Here is a 19,781-nt window from a genome sequence, read left to right on the forward strand (position 1 = left end):
CAAATACCACCTATTACGCGATCTGGACGAAAGGTGACATTTAGCAAACGCGAACGATTTTTGTTATTTCTAATGGGTTATTTCTCTCCGTGGGGGGGTGGTGTGGCGACCACATACATTCGTTTGTAGCCACCTTTTCAAACAACCACGGCAACACTGGGACTGTCATGTTGACAGCGTGAGAGAAAAAGCGAGGGAATTATTACCCATGTATCTTAGATCGTAAGAAACCAATAGATATCCTGATGAGTAAAGTATATGTACGAGGTAACGAATAAACGTTGTATCCTACACTACACGGTCGTTATTCAATGTCCTGCCATCCTCTCACTTCACCGCCAAAGGCTCATTTTACTCAGAATCCACAGCATTCTCTATCCTACCATAAAAAAATTACCGATTTTTTTTTTTCAATTGTATGCTCGTGACGTATGGAAACGACAATTTTCATACAAATTTTTAGGACTTTTTTTAGGAACAGGATTGAATATGCTAGTAATTTTGAGTTGAAAGAACCCAAAAACACCATGATCTGTGAAAAACTGGTTTTTAATTATTATTTAAAAAAAAAAAGCTCAAAATAGCATTCAACTAAAATATAAAATAAAATCATTTGTTTATGATTTACGTGTGCTACTACTCGTATGTATTGCTTGTAAGACTTGCGGTGATAGGTACATATTGTACTTATTTGATTTCGCAAAATGTCTTGTATTGTTGTTAACTAGTTTAGGTAATTGTTTAGGATTAAGTAATTTCGATAAAAGCTACAGTTCTAAGTGTTCTTACTTAACTGCGACTGCATCCTAGCCGATAAGTAGGTGAGAGGGAAGAATAGGTTATCGAGTCTAACGAAATACCGGTAATATTTTTTCTATGAAATTCCATTTCGGGAGGTAACGTTTTCCACTAACTAAATCTTAGCAAATCACTTTGATTTTGATGTCGATCGCTTCAGCAAGTTCAGCATAATATATTATATATATTTAAGTTTCGCTTTTTTGTAAAATAATTGTTTTACAAATTATAAAAAAAATGAAAACTTATAAACATAGTTTTTCATTGTGTCAATATCTTACAAAAAAAACATGAATAATGGAAAATGTTTAGAAGTGAAGAAACGTTTTCTCTTGTTGTATGAACGATCACGTCCTCTATAAAACTCCCTCTATCTCTCTTAAAAACTCGCTGCACGCGGAGCAAGTAAAAAAGCGGCCAAGTGCGAGTCGGACTCGCCCATGAAGGGTTCCGTACCATTTATGACGTATTAAAAAACTTACTAAATCTCGTACAAACCAATTAATCTAACGAATCTATAAGGGTTCCGTTTTTTGCCATTTGGCTACGGAACCCTAAAAAGCACATGCCTTAGCAGCGTTGCCAGGCGAACGATAATTATATATATGTACGATAATTTGGGCTGCGATACGATGTACGTTCCAAAAAGCATGAATAATTTCAGCCAATTGGACGATGCCATCTAAAATCAGCAAGAAGCAAAATATGACACTTTCCCTCAGAAATAGGCTAAAATTAGCACCTTTGGGTATCCGACTCCTTGGTGTAAGTCAAGATTTTCTGTAAGCCGTTCGGATCTGTCACAAAAATACACAAATATATAACTTACTTTGCGCAATTTAGGCGGAAGTTGTGTTTTCTTTGATTATATATTGGAAATTTAAGCTTATTTTGCAAGCAATTTTTGGGGTACTGTCTTTTTGATTGACGTACAATATTTTTTTTACGGTACGATAATTTGAACACTCAAATACGATAATTCTCTCCCGCACACCTGGCAACACTGTGCATTGGTTGGCTGTCAAATTTGACAGCTCCCTCCGGCAAAGTTATGACTTATTTATGAAGTAATTTACGAAGGTTAAAATTAATTTAATACAAGTGTTCGTAATACCAACGTATAAATAAATCACTTTTATTGACGCAAAATGTACTCAAACATAATCCTGCAAAGGTTTGTCTCATATTCTGATTCCTTTCTCATTTATAGGTTTATGCTTATTGCCTGCATATTTATTTACGTTTTTGTATGAAAATTTTCAGGCAATGGTCAAAGTTTGCGAGTTTGTGCCGTTACTCGTCGGTGGTGGAAGGTCAGCGGGTACCTCAGACTACGTCTGGTGACGGGATATCACCTCCACCTCGTATTCCTAGAGGCCCGACTGATATTCTACAAGCCTTAGCAGCCACTGTTGGACCAGACCCCACAGCCGCTCATTACAAGTAAGCTGTTACAAATAAATATTATGGGGCAATGTTACACTGTTCAACCTAGTCCAACAGTAAGGCTTGGTACTATTCGCGATTTTGTGGTTAGTCCCATGGGAAACTTGGTTCAGTATAACCATCTCAATACATTTTTGACATTCAAGATCACTACTTCAAAATCACCCAATATATATAATATTTAAAAGTAGAGCCATTCATAACTAACTATAAAATGATAAAATAACAAATACCCTTACCAAAATTAAACCAAATGTTAGCATCATAGGCAAAGTACTAGACTGGCAAGTGGCATGGCTGTGAAGAAGATGTCTACAGATGCACATGGCTCTAATGATATTTATGTATATACCAATAAGGTTTACAATGCGTAATATGTAATAGTTGTGCTATTCAAAAAGGTAATAAATATACAAATGTAATTGTAAGTTACTTTTATTATGGCTTTTTGTATGTTAAAGAGTTTACTTCTACTTCTACAATTATTGTAAGAGTTCCACAAATTATATTTACAAATTTGAAAAATTTCATACCAAGAAATGGACAAAACTGTTATCAATTTATACTGTTATAATTCACAGTACATCAGCATCATTAAAGCTATTCATTCATATGCACTTACTTATTTACTAAGTTTTGCTTGTGGAACAATATACAATGTAACATTTAATGGTACTAATTATAAATCAGATACCATGATGACCCTTACCTCATCCCACTGTCAAACTACCGTAAGCGAGCCTACGCATTGTCAGCGGAAGCTGGCCGTAAAGCAGCAGCGTGGATCCGGGACCAGCACTCAGACCTGTTTGCCACTCGCCAGTGGGACCCCCCAGGCAAGATGACCACTCCATACTTCAATGCTGATCCGAGAATAGAGGCTTTCTCACCAAAACCTATTTACACGGATGAGAGCAAGGTATTATATTAATTATTGTTTATCATACAAAAATCTATAAATAGGGTCATAAGTTATTAATTTATTATCTTCATAGATAAATAAACATATGTTTGTATATAATAAATGTATTTCTATTTCAGTTTATATGAAAAAAAATATAGACAAATGTCATCATAGAAAATCATTGTCATGAAAAAATAAATTGTAGCAATACCCACGACACAAAAATAGTGTCTCGTTTTCCCTGATCTTCTTCCTCGCGTTATCCCGGCATTTTTGCCACGGCTCATGGGAGCCTGGGGTCCACTTGACAACTAATCCCCAGAATTGGCGCAGGCACTAGTTTTTACGAAAGCGACTGCCATGTGACCTTCCAACCTAGAGGGTAAACTAGGCCTTATTGGCATTAGTCCGGTTTCCTCACGATGTTTTCCTTCACCGAAAAGCGACTGGTAAATATCAAATAGCCGGGTCCACACAGAGCGAGCATACGCGCGAGTGTAGACGTGCATCGGCCGAAGCGGCGCTTGCGTTTTCCTTGCCCAAGCACGCCGCCTCGGCCGAGGCACGCCTACTGTGGCCGGTTTGTGCGTGAGGAAATTGCCTCGCACTTACGTGCTCGCTCGCTCGCTCTGTGTGGACCCGCCTAATGATATTTCGTATATTAATTCCTAAAAATTCATTGGTACGAACCGGGGTTTGAACCCGCGACCTCCGGATTGAAAGTCGCACGCTCTTACTGCTAGGCCAACAGCACTTCTCTCGTCTCATTTTCCCTGATATGCTTTTAAAAACACTGCCTGAATGCCTTCTTTCCTCTCAAACTGAAGACAAACCGGACAGATGGAACATGGAAACCCAGATGGTTGACACTCTTAGTTCTACACATTTTTGTTCTACACAACTATTAGTTTATCATTTACTAATAACCTTACAGGTAACAGAAGAAGATTTAAGATATACAATAAGGAATGCTCTTTTAGAAGATTCTGTAAAAGTGTTCCAACTGCTTGGTGGATCAGAAGCAGTGAGTGAGCTCAAACTGGACTTCTTGCAGTTGCTCTGTTTTTGCAACGAGAAGGAGCTGGATTCTACTGAGTGGTTAGAAGAGCGGTGGTTCTCTGCAAATGCCAGAGAACGACAAGCTGCTACATGGAGGTAAATAAGAAATATGTTGCCAGACTGGCGCCCATTGTATTTTTTAAAAGTATTATTTACTTTGAATGGTCATAATTTTAGTGACTTTATTAGACACAGAACCTTATTGTAAAATATTTTCCTAGTTTTGAGGGTAGACAAAATGTTTTTTTTTTTTTACTCCAACACTTGTATGTTTATAACAATCTTTTTTTGCTGTATGGCGCCTCATTGATTTTCCCTTTGGATACGAAAAACAGGGGTAAACAATTTGTGATTCTGATCTCATGTTTTCAAATTAGTGGTTATATTTCTTTTAGTATTATCATACTTTGATATTATATGAGTGTTAGAAGAGTTTAACATGCATACAAGCATGGCTATGTATTTTGAGAATTCTTACTACGATTATTTTATGTTCCTTGTAATTATGTTCTGAAAACCTTGTATATTAAATTAATGTGTTTTTCACGATAGATTGGGTGGCCTGGCGGACAAAATTTTTACATCAATGGAACCCAAAAGCCCAGAGGCATATTGTGCCATCATTCAGGGCATGGCAAAATACTATCAGGTAATCCTTCATACCTCTAACGATAATCCAAGACAATTATAAAACCAGTAAATACATAGGTCACTAGATAAGTTTTTCAATAGACAAAATATGAAACTAACAGGTGGCCTATCAGGCTATCACATATACTTTAAAACTATATTTCCATAGATAATGATTGGCTAGAAAACATTTTTAATTTAGGTACTTGTTAAAAAATCTTAACTTTATATAAAATGAAAATGTTGTATAAAATATGCGCAAATCGCCCTTAGCCCACGCCGACGTTTTAAAAGTTTAGATCTATTTTTTTAAATGTGAATTTAAAAATAAAATTAATGTTTTCCGCCCAAACATTGTCTATGGAAATATAGTTTTAAAAATATATGTGATAGGCCACCTCATTGTTTCATATTTGTCTATTGCGAAACTTATCTAGTGACCTACGTATGTTTATATAGATCACTCTAGCGCAGGTACCATTGGTTGCTTGAAAATACTGTCTAATAGACAATCTTCCCGAATCGCGACCTTCATCCAGTTCACATATCTCTTTTGCGCTTTAACCCATATCTGCGTCCTTACCGGACATACAGCGAACTGCCTTCCACACAATCTAACATGTCACGGACTGCATCAAGGTGTTGATTCGGTACGTACGTCTATTAGTACTATTACAACGCACATTATTTTGATAAGTGATCGATTCAGTACAGTTTTCTTATTCAATTTTACATCTTAATATAATTTCATTTAACTGACGAGGTCCTATCGGTTATCAAACATGGCAAAACTACTTAGTTTAGATATAATTATGTTTTTCTGTGCTATGTATGTAAATATCAACTAAAATCTACTTCCGTAGGCCGAAAGAGCTCACATGTTATATCAAGAAGCGCTGGAGAAAGGCATTCCACTTTCTACTGATGTGTTCAACTCTTTGTTGAGTTGTATCGGATTCCTCAAAGAGGGCGCTGCTCTCCGAATGGACGCTCTGAAAGATCTGCTGAGGCAGATGGCTGAACAGGTAACGCTTTCTAGTCAATATAGTACGACGATATGTGGCTTTCCACCAGAAAAGCGTCCTTATGCTCCATTTGCATTTAGACCCTTCTCTGATCTAAAGCAAGATATACAAATGTCAACGATATTTTTATTACGCTTCTGGAGCCGTAAGCATCCAAGAGCTACTCAACAACTTTTACCATGTTGTTGGAGATGGTACCTATCGAACCCCCAAAACTAAAGGGAGACTGTATAGCAAAAAGTTTCCTGCGTAGTGACGTCATCAAAATAGCGCCCGCCTCGTTTCGACAAGTGCGAAGCGCATCCAAACTGTGCTTGCACGTGTCCTATGGAAGCAGATTCTCAGAGTTTACGATGTATCTATTGACTTTTCTCAACAATTTAGGCCATATCTACCTCACTTATTATAATTACACATCACCATGATAAAATGTTCTGTCAGGCAGGGAAGGATAAACACAGTAAGCACAGTTCGTTTGAGAAACTGGTGCATCACGTTTAACTTTATGGAATGGACTCAAGTAAATACAACTACCACATAAAATCTTTCTTAATTTAAATGGGTGCCACAAGACCTACGGCTGTAGCACGGTCGCATTTTATAGCCTGTCACGTTCTAACAAGTATGTAAGAGCGAAAGTGACAGACATAGTGACAAGCGATAAAAATGCAATCATGCTGCCACCGCAGTGTTCAAAAAGTGACCCAGAGGAGAATAACGAAAGACAGAAAAAAATATTGACCCACTATTGTCCTGCAGGGTATATCCCCGAACCAGCAGACCCTGAGCTCTTGCCTGCGGTCCATCTCCGCGTGGGGCGCGGGCAAGGCTCTGCAGCACCTGGCTCTGCAAGTCATCGCCGAGTTCCACAAGCTGGACATCCAGCCGGGCTTGTCGGCATATTATTACCTGCTGTGCCTGTTTTGTAAAGAACGTAAGAATTCTCACGACTATTTCATGGTGATTTTTTTTTAATTATACATTAAGGACTACTACTTAATACTGTTAGTAGCTAGTAGCTGTTACGCGAAATTGGTCTTTGGTGATATTGCCTAGCTTTTTAATTAATGCCGATTGACATTTACAGATTTTGGAAAAACGGTCATTTTTGACAAAAAAAATTGTTTGCAAAGCGCCTCTACCTTAGTACAAAGGAAGTAGGTTATCTTCATACAAACGCACTGCGCGCGGCTTGTATGTGTACGCACACTCAAACAAAAGCCCCGACTGGCACACTGACAATGAGAAACGGGTCGAGATTTTGTTTGAGTGTGCGTGCGGGGACGTAAAGATACGATGGCGCACACGTACAAGCTGCGGGCGGTGCGTTTGTATGTAGATAACCTACTTCCCCACTCTTCGTACCAAGCCTCTACCATTTTTAAAACCTCAGTGCAATTAACTCAAGTGCTTTCTTACACCTTCCTTAAGTATAATAACATATTAATATTTGACGACCGGTCTGGCTTAGTGGGTAATAAAGCCGATAGTACCGGGTTCGAATCCTGGTAAGGGCATTTATTTGTATGATGAGCACAAATACTTATTCCTGAGTCGTGGGTGTTTTCTATGTATTTAAGTACTTTATTATTTTATTTATATCGTTGTGTGAGAACCCACAACACAACCCTTCTTGAGCTTATTGTGGGATTTAGTCAATTGGTTTAAGAGTGTTCATATGTTTATTTATTTTAAAAAAAGGTTGATATCTCAATCAATTTCAATTGTCACATGCGAGTAGCTGACCCTTATAGTGAACTACCTACGTTTTTACAGGTGGACCTCGGACCGATATACTGTCGCTGATTCTGAATGACTTGGAGAAGAGGGAGAGTTTGGATGCCAAAGAAGCCACAGATACGAACTTCTTCATAACGGCTATGGGCGTCTGCAACGATCACTTGCAGGTAATAACTGGAGTACAGTTAAAGGAGAAATCACCAGACATCATTAAATAATGGGTTTAATACATAAAAATAGGCATAGCTCAGGTAAATCACACTCAGACGCAATAATAGCGCGCGATCCTCGTCTGATAGTCCGGTCCGTGCCAATATTGTTGTGCCCATCGACACCAATCTTAAGGCTTGAGCTTGACACAAGCAAGCCTCACAATCGGTTATCAGTACTAAAACACAACCACCATCTAAAACCACAGCGCAGGCTTCGTCAAAAGCCCAGGTACTAAACGGAATCCGCAACAAACTTCGTCCAATCTACATCAGTGATAATCCACCACAGGCTTCGTCAAGGATGTACAAGATTAAATCCGCAAGCTTTGTCCGAAACCCTAACACTACCTACGCCTTGACGTTAATCCCCGGGGCGAAACGTAGCTGGCGCAAAAGTTCCAAAAATACTGGCCGCATTACCGCGCTGTATTGCCAGTGATATTTGCTGGGTCCAGGTATGAGCCAGAACAGGGACCCCAACCTCTTTGTTATTAAAGTTTGTACGATTTTAATAAAGTCAACGAGGTTGCGTTGTTTTATCATCTAGTCCCTATGGCCAGCTTTGGCTTAGGTCGCCAACACATGATCAGCTCGATTTTAGCTTACTGTGACATTGCACCTCTTTATTAGGCTTTCATAAGTAAGTCAATCTAAATGATGTCATTTAGTTATCGTGCATTTCGCTCTTACTTGTCCATGTATGTATTGGCGATGCGAGACGCACGATAATTAATGACATCACTTAGATATTATTCGTCAGTGCACGTTGGAATTGGCCTAAAGGTCAGTTACTAGGACTAGTTAAATAAAAGCTTGGAATTATAATAATAATTACCAGGACATATTTAGATACCACGGTTACACTCATTTGAATTTTTCGTCGCTATTGGTGACATGTGGCGGCGCGTAATTCACGGAGTGCAGCCGACGCGAACACTCAAGCCTGAAGAAGGACCCCCTATGGGTTCGAAAAATTTCGCCAATAGCGACGAAAATTTCAAGTGGGTGTAACCAAATAGAATTTGAAATAGAGGTAGATTGTCAAAAAAAAACTTTTTAGCCGCAGTAAATTTACTGTAATCTTTCGACACATGATTAAAACTTTTAGAACACCATTTGACTTTGATCCTTATTCTTTCACTGACATGTGTTAAATATCAAAAAGTGGCACCATCTAATAGATCAAAGGCCAAAGGTATGGCGGCATCGTTTCGAGCGATGCGCCACAACATTTAGCCGATGCCCGGTAAGATGGCGCCACTCTTTAAATATTTAACAAAGTTAACACATATCAGTGAAAGAATAAGGATCAAAGTCAAACGGCGGCGTTCTAAAAGTCTTAATAATGTGTTGAAAGATGCTGGCAGTAAATTTACTGCCATGCTACAAAATTTTCTTTGCAAATCCACCTCTATTTCAAATTATTTTTGGTGTAACAGTGGTATCTAAATATTTTAGAATATTTCTCACGAAAGTTTAATTTCGATTCCAGGACATAAATATGGCAGAGAGAGTGCACGCACTCCTGATGAAGGGAGACAACTATAAACTGGTCGGCGACGCCTACAAAGAGAGCATTTACTACAGACACTTCGTTACCGTCGCCTGCAGGTAAACATGTCACAACATGTCGTGTGTGTCGGTGTCGGTAAATGGGAAAGGTCCCAGCCCAGGACTAAGGAGTCAGGGGGGGTCCTTTCGGGCATGCTCGGCTGCGTTCGACTCAGCATTGCTACTAGCAATAATTAGGGTTGGCACTTGACGTCCCTTTGCGTGCACAACCACAGATAAGATTATTACTTGAATTTTTGACAACCTTAAATAGCCGAAAGGGAATGCCATACATTAGAAAGGGACAGCACGATTCGTCCCTGAATCGCTGTCAAACTTCGGTTTTGTAGGAAGTTTCTTTTCTGTACGGTAATATTATTTCCAAAGAAAGGGATTTTCAAAGAAAACTTTGCAGCCACAGTAAATTTTCTGCTATCTTTCGACACATGATTAAAACTTTTAGAATGCCATTTTCCTTTCATCCTTTTTCTTTCCCTGGTATGTATTAAATTTGTTAAATATCAAAAACTGGCGTCATCTAATAGATCATAGGTATGACGCATCGGATTCAAATTCTCTTTGCTTATTCTGTGCCTTAGTGCCGCTTATGTTATTTTCAGAGGTTTTTCTATACATATTGTACACTTAAGGTCGCATTCTCCTTTTTTTGTATTAATAGCAAAGGTTGCAAATGTCATTGTTAATAGTTTTCGAAGTGCATGTTATATTTAATCGGGGTTTTAATTTACTAAACGACAGGTACAACTTTAAGTTTGTAATCATTTTAATTTTATATAATAGGACTAGAAAAGTCCTTTAATGTAGAATTTTGAACACTTAAAATTTACGTATTTGAAATATTTACCACTTATTTTTTATACTACGTCGGTGGCAAACAAGCATACGGCCCGCCTGATGATAAACAGTCTCCGTAGCCTATGTACGCATGTAACTCCAGAGGAGTAGGAGCGTTGCCGACCCTAAACCCCCCCCCCCCCCTCGTTGAGCTCTGGCAACCTTACTCACCGGCAGGAACACAACACTATGAGTAGGGTCTAGTGTTATTTGGCTGCTGTTTTCAGTAAGGTGGAGGTACTTCCCCAGTTGGGCTCTGATCTAGATCTGGAATGACATCCACTGGTTGTGCCCTACCACACAAAGCGAGATGACATTCACAATGCCCATACCTCTCTTTTGCAAAAGTATATAAATTAATTCATTAACTACCGGTTTCTGTGGCTTTTAGATTTAACTGTTTATTAATAACATGTTTCTGTCCTCAGGCACGCACCATTCGAGAGAACTACAGCGTTACTAGATACGTTAGTTCCTAACGTTTACGTCCCGGAGCCATCCGTTATGGAAGAGGTTGGTTTATAAACGGATCGAATTGGTTTTCGTTGTGATGTTTTGGACCACTCTGTCACGCGTGTATTTCTGTATTTTATTAAATAAATAAAAAAGACGAGTCCTGTTGCATGTCTTTTTAGATGTAAATTACATTCGCCATGAGAAAAATTTAAAAACTAAATTTCATTTCATACAAAAAGCTACCCTCCGTCACATTTTTTGGGGACAAAAACCAAAACGACAAAAAGAATTTTGACCCAAACATGGGTGTTTCTCTGATTTCATGGATTTATCAATTCAGAATTGGAACTATATTTTAGTCCGGAAGTAAAACTGATTGCGTACGAATATAATTGCGATAGAATTTTTGCGAGTGTAATTTCTACTCACTGATGTACTCCTAAAAGATGTCAACTGTAGTCTTTTTTCTGCGACCAGGAAAACAATGTCGTTTTCGAAACGTCGGAGGTAATTTTAAAGCTTAATTAATTAATTATACGCGATTAAGTTCCGTTGAAATAACGCTAAAAATCCTTTTTTGCTAACTGTACTTTTCTTTCCACAGGCAACTAATACTCATAGAGACATTTCTAACAACCCCAAACACAATTAGGCTACGTTGTTTTATCACAGAGTTCCTATGGCTACATCCTGTCTCCATCATCAGATGAGCTTTATGGTACCATAATATTGCACACACCCGACTTACATATACTCGTATTTATGCAAATTATCAGCTTCATCGGAAACCGGGATGTGAGTCAAATTTAGCTTGCAAGATTTGATTACAGACAAACAACGAGAGAGATGAAACTAAATGAAAGCTTGCATAAAATGATAGCGCATCTTCGATTTTATGGCGGCGGTTAAGTTATTTTGACTATTAAAGTCTAGGGATGTACTGACTAGTCAAGAAATCCGACTCTACAGTCTCATTTGTAGTCATGTGTAGTCGGCCTTTTTTGCCGACTAATCGGCCAAATTCATAGTCGTAACTAACCTCCTTGCTTCGTTCTCCTCAGTGCTGAGGGTCGTGACCTCCTACGTGGACCACATGATTCCGGACTGCAGATTTACTACTATATTGTACCGTTGGAATATGAAACCCTTGTAATTTGGCAACAGATAATAAAAACGCTAGAGGTGGGCGGCGCGGGCGGTCGGCTGGCGGGAGTGTGGTCTCAGCTCGTGGTGTTCGGGCTCGCGAAGCGCGCCAAGCTCGTCGAGCGCCTGCTGGACGCCATGGCCAACTGCTACCACTACCAAGGTATCGTCCATTCAAACAAATATCGCTAGAGGTGGGCGTCGGCTGGCGTGTGGACGCAACTCGTGGTGTAAGGGCTGAAGCGCCTGCTGGATACCATGGCCTGCTACCACTACCAGGATACCGTCCATACTAACAGATATCCCTAGAGGTGAACGCTGACTGGCGTCTGGTCGCATCGCGTGGTGTTCGGGCTGAGGCGTCTGCTGGATGTCATGGCCTGCTACCAATACCAGGGTACCATCTATACTAACAGATATCGCTAGAGGTGGATGCCGGCTGGCGTCTGGTCGCATCGCGTGGTGTTCGGGTTGAGGCGCCTGCTGGATGCAATGGCCTGCTACCAATACCAGGGTACCATCCATACTAACAGATATCGCTAGAGGCGAACGCCGGCTAGCGTCTGGCCGCATCTCATGGTATTCTGGCTGGGACGTCTGCTGGATGCCATGGCTGCTACCACTACCAGGGTACCATACTAATAATAGTTGGCTGTGTGAGCTATAGATCTCGCGTACCCCAGTACCTCCGCCATTTAGAAAAAAAAACATTAACTGAATCGACAAAAACAACATAATTATCGAACCTCCTCACCAAATTTTTACGAGAATCGATTGAGAAATGCGACGTGTACAAGAGAACAGCCGGACATATGAAAGCATATTTGCCCAAGCTGGAATAGACACCTTCGCTTTCGCTCGGTCAAATAGCCTAAAATATCATAATAATCGTCTACCCATATATGTGTTGTTTCTTCAGTGCCTTCCGTTGCTTCCCCATGACAGTGCACCACATGTAACTCGCTTCGATGAGTCGATTATAAGTAATAATAAATGCGAAAACTGTTACTGTATAATAAAGTACAAATTACTCGCATGTTTAGAAGACGAAGTGAAGGCTCAGATGCGAGCGGCAGCAGCGGACGTGGTCAAGTTCGGCAAACTAGCCGAAGAGCAGCGGGAAGGCAAGGAGATGCGCTCACCCGTACAGAAGTAAGTACTCACGACTCACACACAATAGAGTCTGTGCGGAAAGAGAAGAGTCGTGGAATGTATGGGGCCTAATACATTCCACAACTCTTCTCTTTCCGAACAGACTCTATACTATATCATTTCTCATACTCTGAAAGCGAGTTATTTGCAAATGAAAACTGCCACCCTACTTTGCTACTGCTATTTATAATTTCATAACGCATAATTGGACTTGACTGACCGTCACAGACGTAGATTTAAAGCATGACTAAAGCATTTTGAGCTTGACTAAAAAAATTGAAATTAGATGGAGTCATTACTTAAAAATATGCCTAAAATGCTTGTGTGTGTTGCGTGTAAAATGTGACAGATTTTACATTTATAAAGCTAAACCTCCAGGTTGTCCGTCTTGAATATTGACTAGTCTCTGGACATAACGGGTGATAACAAAGGTATGAGAATTATTTCAGAGCTGTGAAAAAATACTCATATAACTGTTTACGATACTTTGTTATTATTAGGCAATATATATACATGATAATTATTTACAATAACATTTATTGATGTTAGAATAGGGCCCGTGGTCAGCTTTTTCACGTAGTTTAGATATAAAGTTCGAATAAGACCTTTGGACATCATTTTTGTCCATTTTCGGAACACAAGTCTTAGTCATTTTTATTACTTGGGCACAATTTTCAGCTCTCCAATTATTTTTAGACACTCAACTACTCAAACAGCCAAAAAAAACTATCAATCAGCCGACATTGTTGAAGGTTTGAGGAATTTCGGACTTACTTACATACAAATTGTATGTTATCGGAGTCCTAGAATTGTAATGTATGTCTGCTCAAACTTGTCCATGATACATGTATTTGATATTTCCTGGTATTGTAGAATTATTGCTAGTATAGTATCAACCATTTCCAGGTATATCAGTTTTTTTAAAGGAAATTAACTTTTATCATCCAAACTGAATGATTTCCCTTTGCAATTTCGAGTTATCTAGCGACACTGAGACCATTATGGTCGATTTTTACTGATCAGTGTATTCCGGGCTCTTATCTTCTAGTAGCATTAAGATAGGTCTGGCTATCTTTTTTAATGATCGACAAATATACATCTCGTTGGCTCATGGAATTCATATAATTAAAAGTGCTTTGGAGTCAATTCAGGCTTGCCTTGGTTATCTTCGCTGGCCAGCCACTACCACTTTTGCGATTTATAGTCAAGGATGCAAGAATTATATATATATATAGTAGAAACTGGTACTTTTTCTGTACTAAAATGACCCACTGTGTGTCCCTTTTCCCATGTTTAAGTTAGAATTTTTTAAATGTACAACACGTTTTCGCAGAGTTTCTTGTTTCGACTCTAGTCTAAGAAAAACAAATGTTTCAAGAAATAAAAAATATGAAATACAAGAATCTCAAAAGAACTTGCAACAACTTTATTAACAGTATTTTTTCGTTTATGTAAACAGTTTTGTTTATAAGTCTACAGAAAATCATTTTCATTTTTTTTATAGCCCGTTACGAACAATATACAATTGAAACTAAATGAAAATAAGACATATTTTCGTGATTTTAGTCGTCTCAGAACAAATTAAATTGCTTTAAAAAAAAAAACCTTTTATTTTTCGTTTTAAATTATTTTCTTTCTTTTCTATTTTTTAATGATTTTTTTTCTATCGAGATAACTTTAACCTACTCATACTCATACCTAATATGGTAAAAGATAATTGATTGTAATAGAGAGGTAAGAAAAAAGTACCCCTTAGTTTGACATCCAAAACAATTGTCAAACGTCAACTTTTGATAAGCAAAGTTACCGCAAAATGTATGGAGGTGTGTACGGCTCCATCTCGTTAACCTGTCAAATTCGAAGCACGAAATTGTCTTAGATTTTACACATACTCAATCCATATCTTTGATGGTTTGGTCCGTCTGTCTGTCCGAGGCTTTGCTCCGTGGTCGTTAGTGCTAGAAAGCTGAAATTTGGCATGGATATATAAATCAATAAAGCCGACAAAGTCGTAGAATAAAATCTCATTTTTAAATTTTTTTAAGTGGGGGTGAAGTTTTTTTTTTGCTTCAACCCTAGAGTGTGGGATATCGTTTGAAAGGTCTTTCAACTAATAGGGGTCTTCAACAAACATTTTTTGGTAAAGTGAATATATTCGGTGATAATCGCTCCGAAAGAAAAAAAAATGTGTCCTCCCCCCTCTAACTTTTGAACCAGACGTCAAAAAAATATGAAAAAAATCGTGGAAGTAGAGCTTAAGAAAGACATTAAATGAAAACTATAGCGGACATGATCAGTTTAGCTGTTTTTGAGTTATCGCAAAAAGTTTCCCCTTCATAGTAAAAAGACGTACAGTTCATCCACAGTTCATCCCTTGGTTAATAATCTACTATACTTTAAACTCCAGTTTAGCTTATTGTGACGGAAGAGTAACTACGGAACCCTACTCTGAGCATGGCCCGATATGCTCTTGGCCGATTTATTTACATTGTAATATTGCTTATAGGTTATGAAATGAACACCAAAACCTTGTCATCTTGAGTAATCGACTTGTTTGTTATCTCCATTTCCCACAGGCTATCAGCCACAGCGCTCAGCAACATCATCGAGATGTGCTCGGACGTGCCGGACAAGTCGGACCCGATGTGGGACGTGGTGCTGGACACGCTGGACGGCCTGCGTCGCGAGGAGGCGGCTGGCGTACCCGCGCGCCCCGAGATCTTCACCGAGACCGCCAAGAAGGCTGCCGCTGTCGGGAAGCCGGCGGTGTCTGCTGTAAGTAACATTATACTATGTGCTCGGACGTGCCGGACAAGTCGGACCCGATGTGGGACGTGGTGCTGGACACGCTGGACGGCCTGCGTCGCGAGGAGGCGGCTGGCGTACCCGCGCGCCCCGAGATCTTCACCGAGACCGCCAAGAAGGCTGCCGCTGTCGGGAAGCCGGCGGTGTCTGCTGTAAGTAACATTATACTATGTGCTCGGACGTGCCGGACAAGTCGGACCCGATGTGGGACGTGGTGCTGGACGGCCTGCGGTGCGAGGAGGCCGGCATTCTTGCGCGCCCAGAAATCTTCTCCGAGACCGTGAAGAAGGCTGCCGCTATCGGGAAACCGGCGGTTATTGCTGTGAGTACCTAACACATAATACGATGTCCTCGAACGTGTCGGACAAGTCGGACCCGATGTGGGACGTGGTGCTGCACAAAATTTATGGCGCCATATAGCGCCGTCTAGTTTTTTTTTTATACTACGTCAGTGGCAAACAAGCATACGGCCCGCCTGATGGTAAGCAGTCTCCGTAGCCTATTGTATTGTATACGGGCGATTTTCCGCAACTCGACGACTTGCGCCTATTTTGCGTCTGCTGTCGCAATAGCTTTCGTATTTTCAGACCAAGTATTATCGAAATTTGCATTGCATTATTTAAAATTATACTACTAGTATTTAATATTTAAATATATGAAATAAACATAAATATTTGTTAATAAATCAATATAAATGACGATGAATGTTTAAAATATTTTCGTCACATTACATTCATTCATTCATTCACTTTCACTTTTTTGAAGGCGCGTATACATTAAGGCAGTTTCAGACAGTTCCTAATTAAACATCGGATTGTCTATGATTAAAAAAAAACCGATCAAAATGTTAATGGCGCCAATTCCAGTCATAACCTACATTTCTTTGCTTTCCTCGTAGTCGAAATGAAAAGTAGAGTGTTTAACTCGGGTAAAAGTAACCATCTCACCCTCGAACTATTGGAGTTCCACCCTTGCTTAACAATCTACTATTATAGTGAATATAAATTCAAGTTAAGGTATTCAAAGCAGCTGAGTACCTAATACTTAAACACACCTAACGGAATAATTAACATATCAATTTGTGAACAATAGTTATTTGTTTTACAAGGGGGCAAAGTTGTTGTTTAACCTCTCGTGCTAATATTGATACCCGAGCAAGTGAGAGATTCTAAAATTGAACCGCGAGCGTAGCGAAAATTTCAAGGCTCGAGATTGAAACAAATTTTGTCCACCGAGTGAAACAATATTTTTCACCACACCAGTCACCAACGCGAGGAATATACTAACTGAAAAACATCAAACAAGATTATGCCCACTCAAATCCAAATGACCATTATTAAATATTTACTAATTATCATTCAAAATCATCATTTAAGAGTCAATTCCATCAGCCAAAATGAGTAAAAATTACTTTGCCACACATGTGGATAAAATGCAACTTTCTTATCAGTTTTTGAAGTACAAAGAGAGCCTTTACTAGCTGGTGCGGTGAATAGTTATTTGTACAACAAGAGAGCAAAGTTTGATATTTCTTCGAGTGCTTGTTTTGAGTCTCGTGCAAACGAAAGATTCTATAATAGATTCACGAGCGTAGTGAGTGAATCTAATTTAGAATCTTGAGCGTAGTAAGGGACTCAAAAGCGCACGAGATGTAAATAATTTTGATCTCGTGTAGTACACAAAAATTTTCACGTCAGTCAGCCATCAAAAAATACAACCTGAAAAATGTAATCCAGACGGACGGATCACTATTTCACTCATGTTTCCTGAAGGTATTCTAACAATTAACTTTAATTACCGCAATAAAACAAAACGAAAGAAATTTCAATAACATAATACGAAAATAATGAATTAACGTACATCAATTGACAGTTCAATCGACAACTAGTAGTAAAAAAAAAAAAACTTTGTAAGATCCGGTCCGAATTGCGGATACTACTATTTGTCAACTATAGTAGAGATCGTTAAGAGTATTTAAGTAGAATTATTTACTGCGTAACAATTGCGTAAATTTGTATAAGTTCATTGTTTTGATTGTATAATAAAATATGGTGTTTTTATTAAATTTTAAACTTTTACGTCATTAATTATTTATTACGAATGAAGACTCGTAGGGTGTTTTGGAACGATGCGGTCTGACTTATTTTGGGGGTCTATTACAAACCGTCAATCAACTGTTAAATTAAGTATGCACTTTTTTGTCTCTTTCTTTTTGCTAATGACGTGAAAGGGATAAAGACAATAGAATCCAAATATTTCGAACTTGTATTAGGCCCCGCACGTTGAAATGACATTCGAATCTAAAGGTCACTTGAATGTTATTTTGTTTCACTCGGTGAGAAAAATGCGATTTTGCTCACTGTTTTTAAGCAGCAAATTACCCTTATTCGAGCTGCTGACGTGAAAAAATTATTATCATACTTGCACGCTTACACATACCTACAGAGTAAATATCAATGCTATTATGGATGTGGTCTTCTGTAAGGTGGGGGTACTTCCCCAGTTGGGCTACTCCAGATTCGAGCAGTCTGGTTTTTTATTACAAAAATTTAGTGTCATCTTTCGATACGTGCGTGCGCACAATACTCTAATAACTAGTACTTATAGATGGCGGTAACATACCTCGCCGAGTGCGGGTTCGAAGAGGCGGCCTCGGCGTCAGTGGAGGCGCTGGCCGTGATGCTGAACCGGCCGCAAGAGGACGTGCTGCAGCTGCTGCAGAACTCTGAGGGCTTGGCCGCGCTGCACCCCTCCGCCGCGATCGCCGCTGAAGCTTACCATCTGTGAGTATCTAATTACTTAACCAGCCATTAGTTGAATAAGCGTTGGTGGCCTAGTCATAGCAGTAATAAGGGCACGCCTTATTGTACCGAACCGAAGAAGCCTCCCAAACCGAATGTATCGGGTCATCTCCGACTCGTATCAATGAGTTTCTTGAAACTTTTTTTTATGGAGGATAATGATGATGCGGTCTACGGTGGAGCACGCTTACCTATGAGATACCTATTTACCCTAGCCTTGAAGAGACTCAGATTGTACTCATGCGGAAACACACAACTTAATTATACACGGTGTTTTTTTACATTTGAGGAATCTGAATGGCTTTGTTGTTTTTTTTTCGTAAAAAGTGATTAATAGCTTTGTTGCAACACGGACATTTTTATTTAAATCCATCAAACAATTGAAAACTATGACATATCAATAACATTTCAAATATCGATACTCCGAGATTAGTATTTGCGTTTAGTAGCAAATGTATAAACTCATAGAGCAGGCAAGTGTACAAGCTCGTGGGGACCGAATCAGATAAAAATAAATCATCGATTATCTCCAAAATGTTGTTAATTAGAATACCGGTTTCTTTGAGAAAGTTACATAATTTAAGCTCTGCATTCCTGAGCTTAAATTAAGTAACTCACTCCCTTGAAATTAACGGACTTTAAAAAAACACCGTGTATACGAAATATCATTTGATATTAAACAATAATTTTCCAGTGAAAGGAAACATCGTGAGGAAAGGAAACCGGGCTAATCCCAATAAGGCCTAGTTTCTCTGGGATGGAAGGTCAGATGGCAGTCGCTTTCGTAGAAACTAGTGCATATACCAATACTAGCGATAGAGTTGCCGAGCGGACGCCAGGCTCCCTAAGTGAGCAGTGAAAGTCAATAAACGATTCCAAAGTCAGGTTACCCTTTATAAGGCTTATAAAGACTTAAGTAGTCAGGATCGTATTAATTTCAGGGCTAAGACTGGAACACCAATGAGGGAGAGAGACGCAGCTACGTCGAGCTCCAGCTCCAGCTCCAGCTCGGATAGCAGCGACTCTTCGTCCGACGACGAATAACCAGTCATTAAGGTATAATTAAGTAGTTTATTTAATAAAGTATATACATTACATTATCTTTTATTTTACCTTTAACAAAAACCTTGAGACAGGATAAAAAACACGATTGACAAACTTTATCCATATACTTGTGTCTCTGCGGACATGATCAACTAATCAA

At 39.2% G+C, this 19,781-nt stretch overlaps 1 protein-coding gene across 2 annotated transcripts; it reads left to right on the forward strand.

Moving 5' to 3' along the window:
- Positions 1 to 1,450: 1,450 nt before the first annotated feature.
- On the forward strand, positions 1,451 to 19,672 carry LOC133517192 (small ribosomal subunit protein mS39-like). Of its 2 annotated transcripts, XM_061850395.1 has the most exons (15): positions 1,451 to 1,972; positions 2,062 to 2,241; positions 2,935 to 3,163; positions 4,083 to 4,303; positions 4,760 to 4,856; positions 5,701 to 5,862; positions 6,622 to 6,796; positions 7,639 to 7,769; positions 9,307 to 9,425; positions 10,649 to 10,733; positions 11,841 to 11,982; positions 12,863 to 12,971; positions 15,548 to 15,746; positions 18,384 to 18,559; positions 19,519 to 19,672. In XM_061850395.1, exons 1-15 carry the CDS (start codon positions 1,947 to 1,949, stop codon positions 19,619 to 19,621), a joined length of 2,154 nt encoding a protein of 717 aa, XP_061706379.1. In that variant the 5' UTR covers positions 1,451 to 1,946; the 3' UTR covers positions 19,622 to 19,672. The 2 variants fall into 2 exon arrangements, with proteins under 2 accessions (XP_061706379.1, XP_061706378.1); XM_061850394.1 differs by lacking the exon at positions 19,519 to 19,672 and having other exon boundaries at positions 15,548 to 15,928; positions 18,384 to 18,519.
- The last annotated feature ends 109 nt before the right edge of the window (positions 19,673 to 19,781 follow it).

This window comes from Cydia pomonella, chromosome 4 (assembly GCF_033807575.1).
Source record: "Cydia pomonella isolate Wapato2018A chromosome 4, ilCydPomo1, whole genome shotgun sequence".
NCBI classification, from domain to species: Eukaryota; Metazoa; Arthropoda; class Insecta; order Lepidoptera; family Tortricidae; genus Cydia; species Cydia pomonella.

Excerpts from the sequence above, each read along its gene's own strand:
- LOC133517192 (XM_061850395.1), top strand. The coding sequence starts at position 1,947 with ATGTACTCAAACATAATCCTGCAAAG. Across the intron at positions 15,747-18,383 it reads GGAAGCCGGCGGTGTCTGCT|ATGGCGGTAACATACCTCGC; the intron begins GTAAGTAACATT and ends TAGTACTTATAG. Across the intron at positions 18,560-19,518 it reads GCCGCTGAAGCTTACCATCT|GGCTAAGACTGGAACACCAA; the intron begins GTGAGTATCTAA and ends TATTAATTTCAG.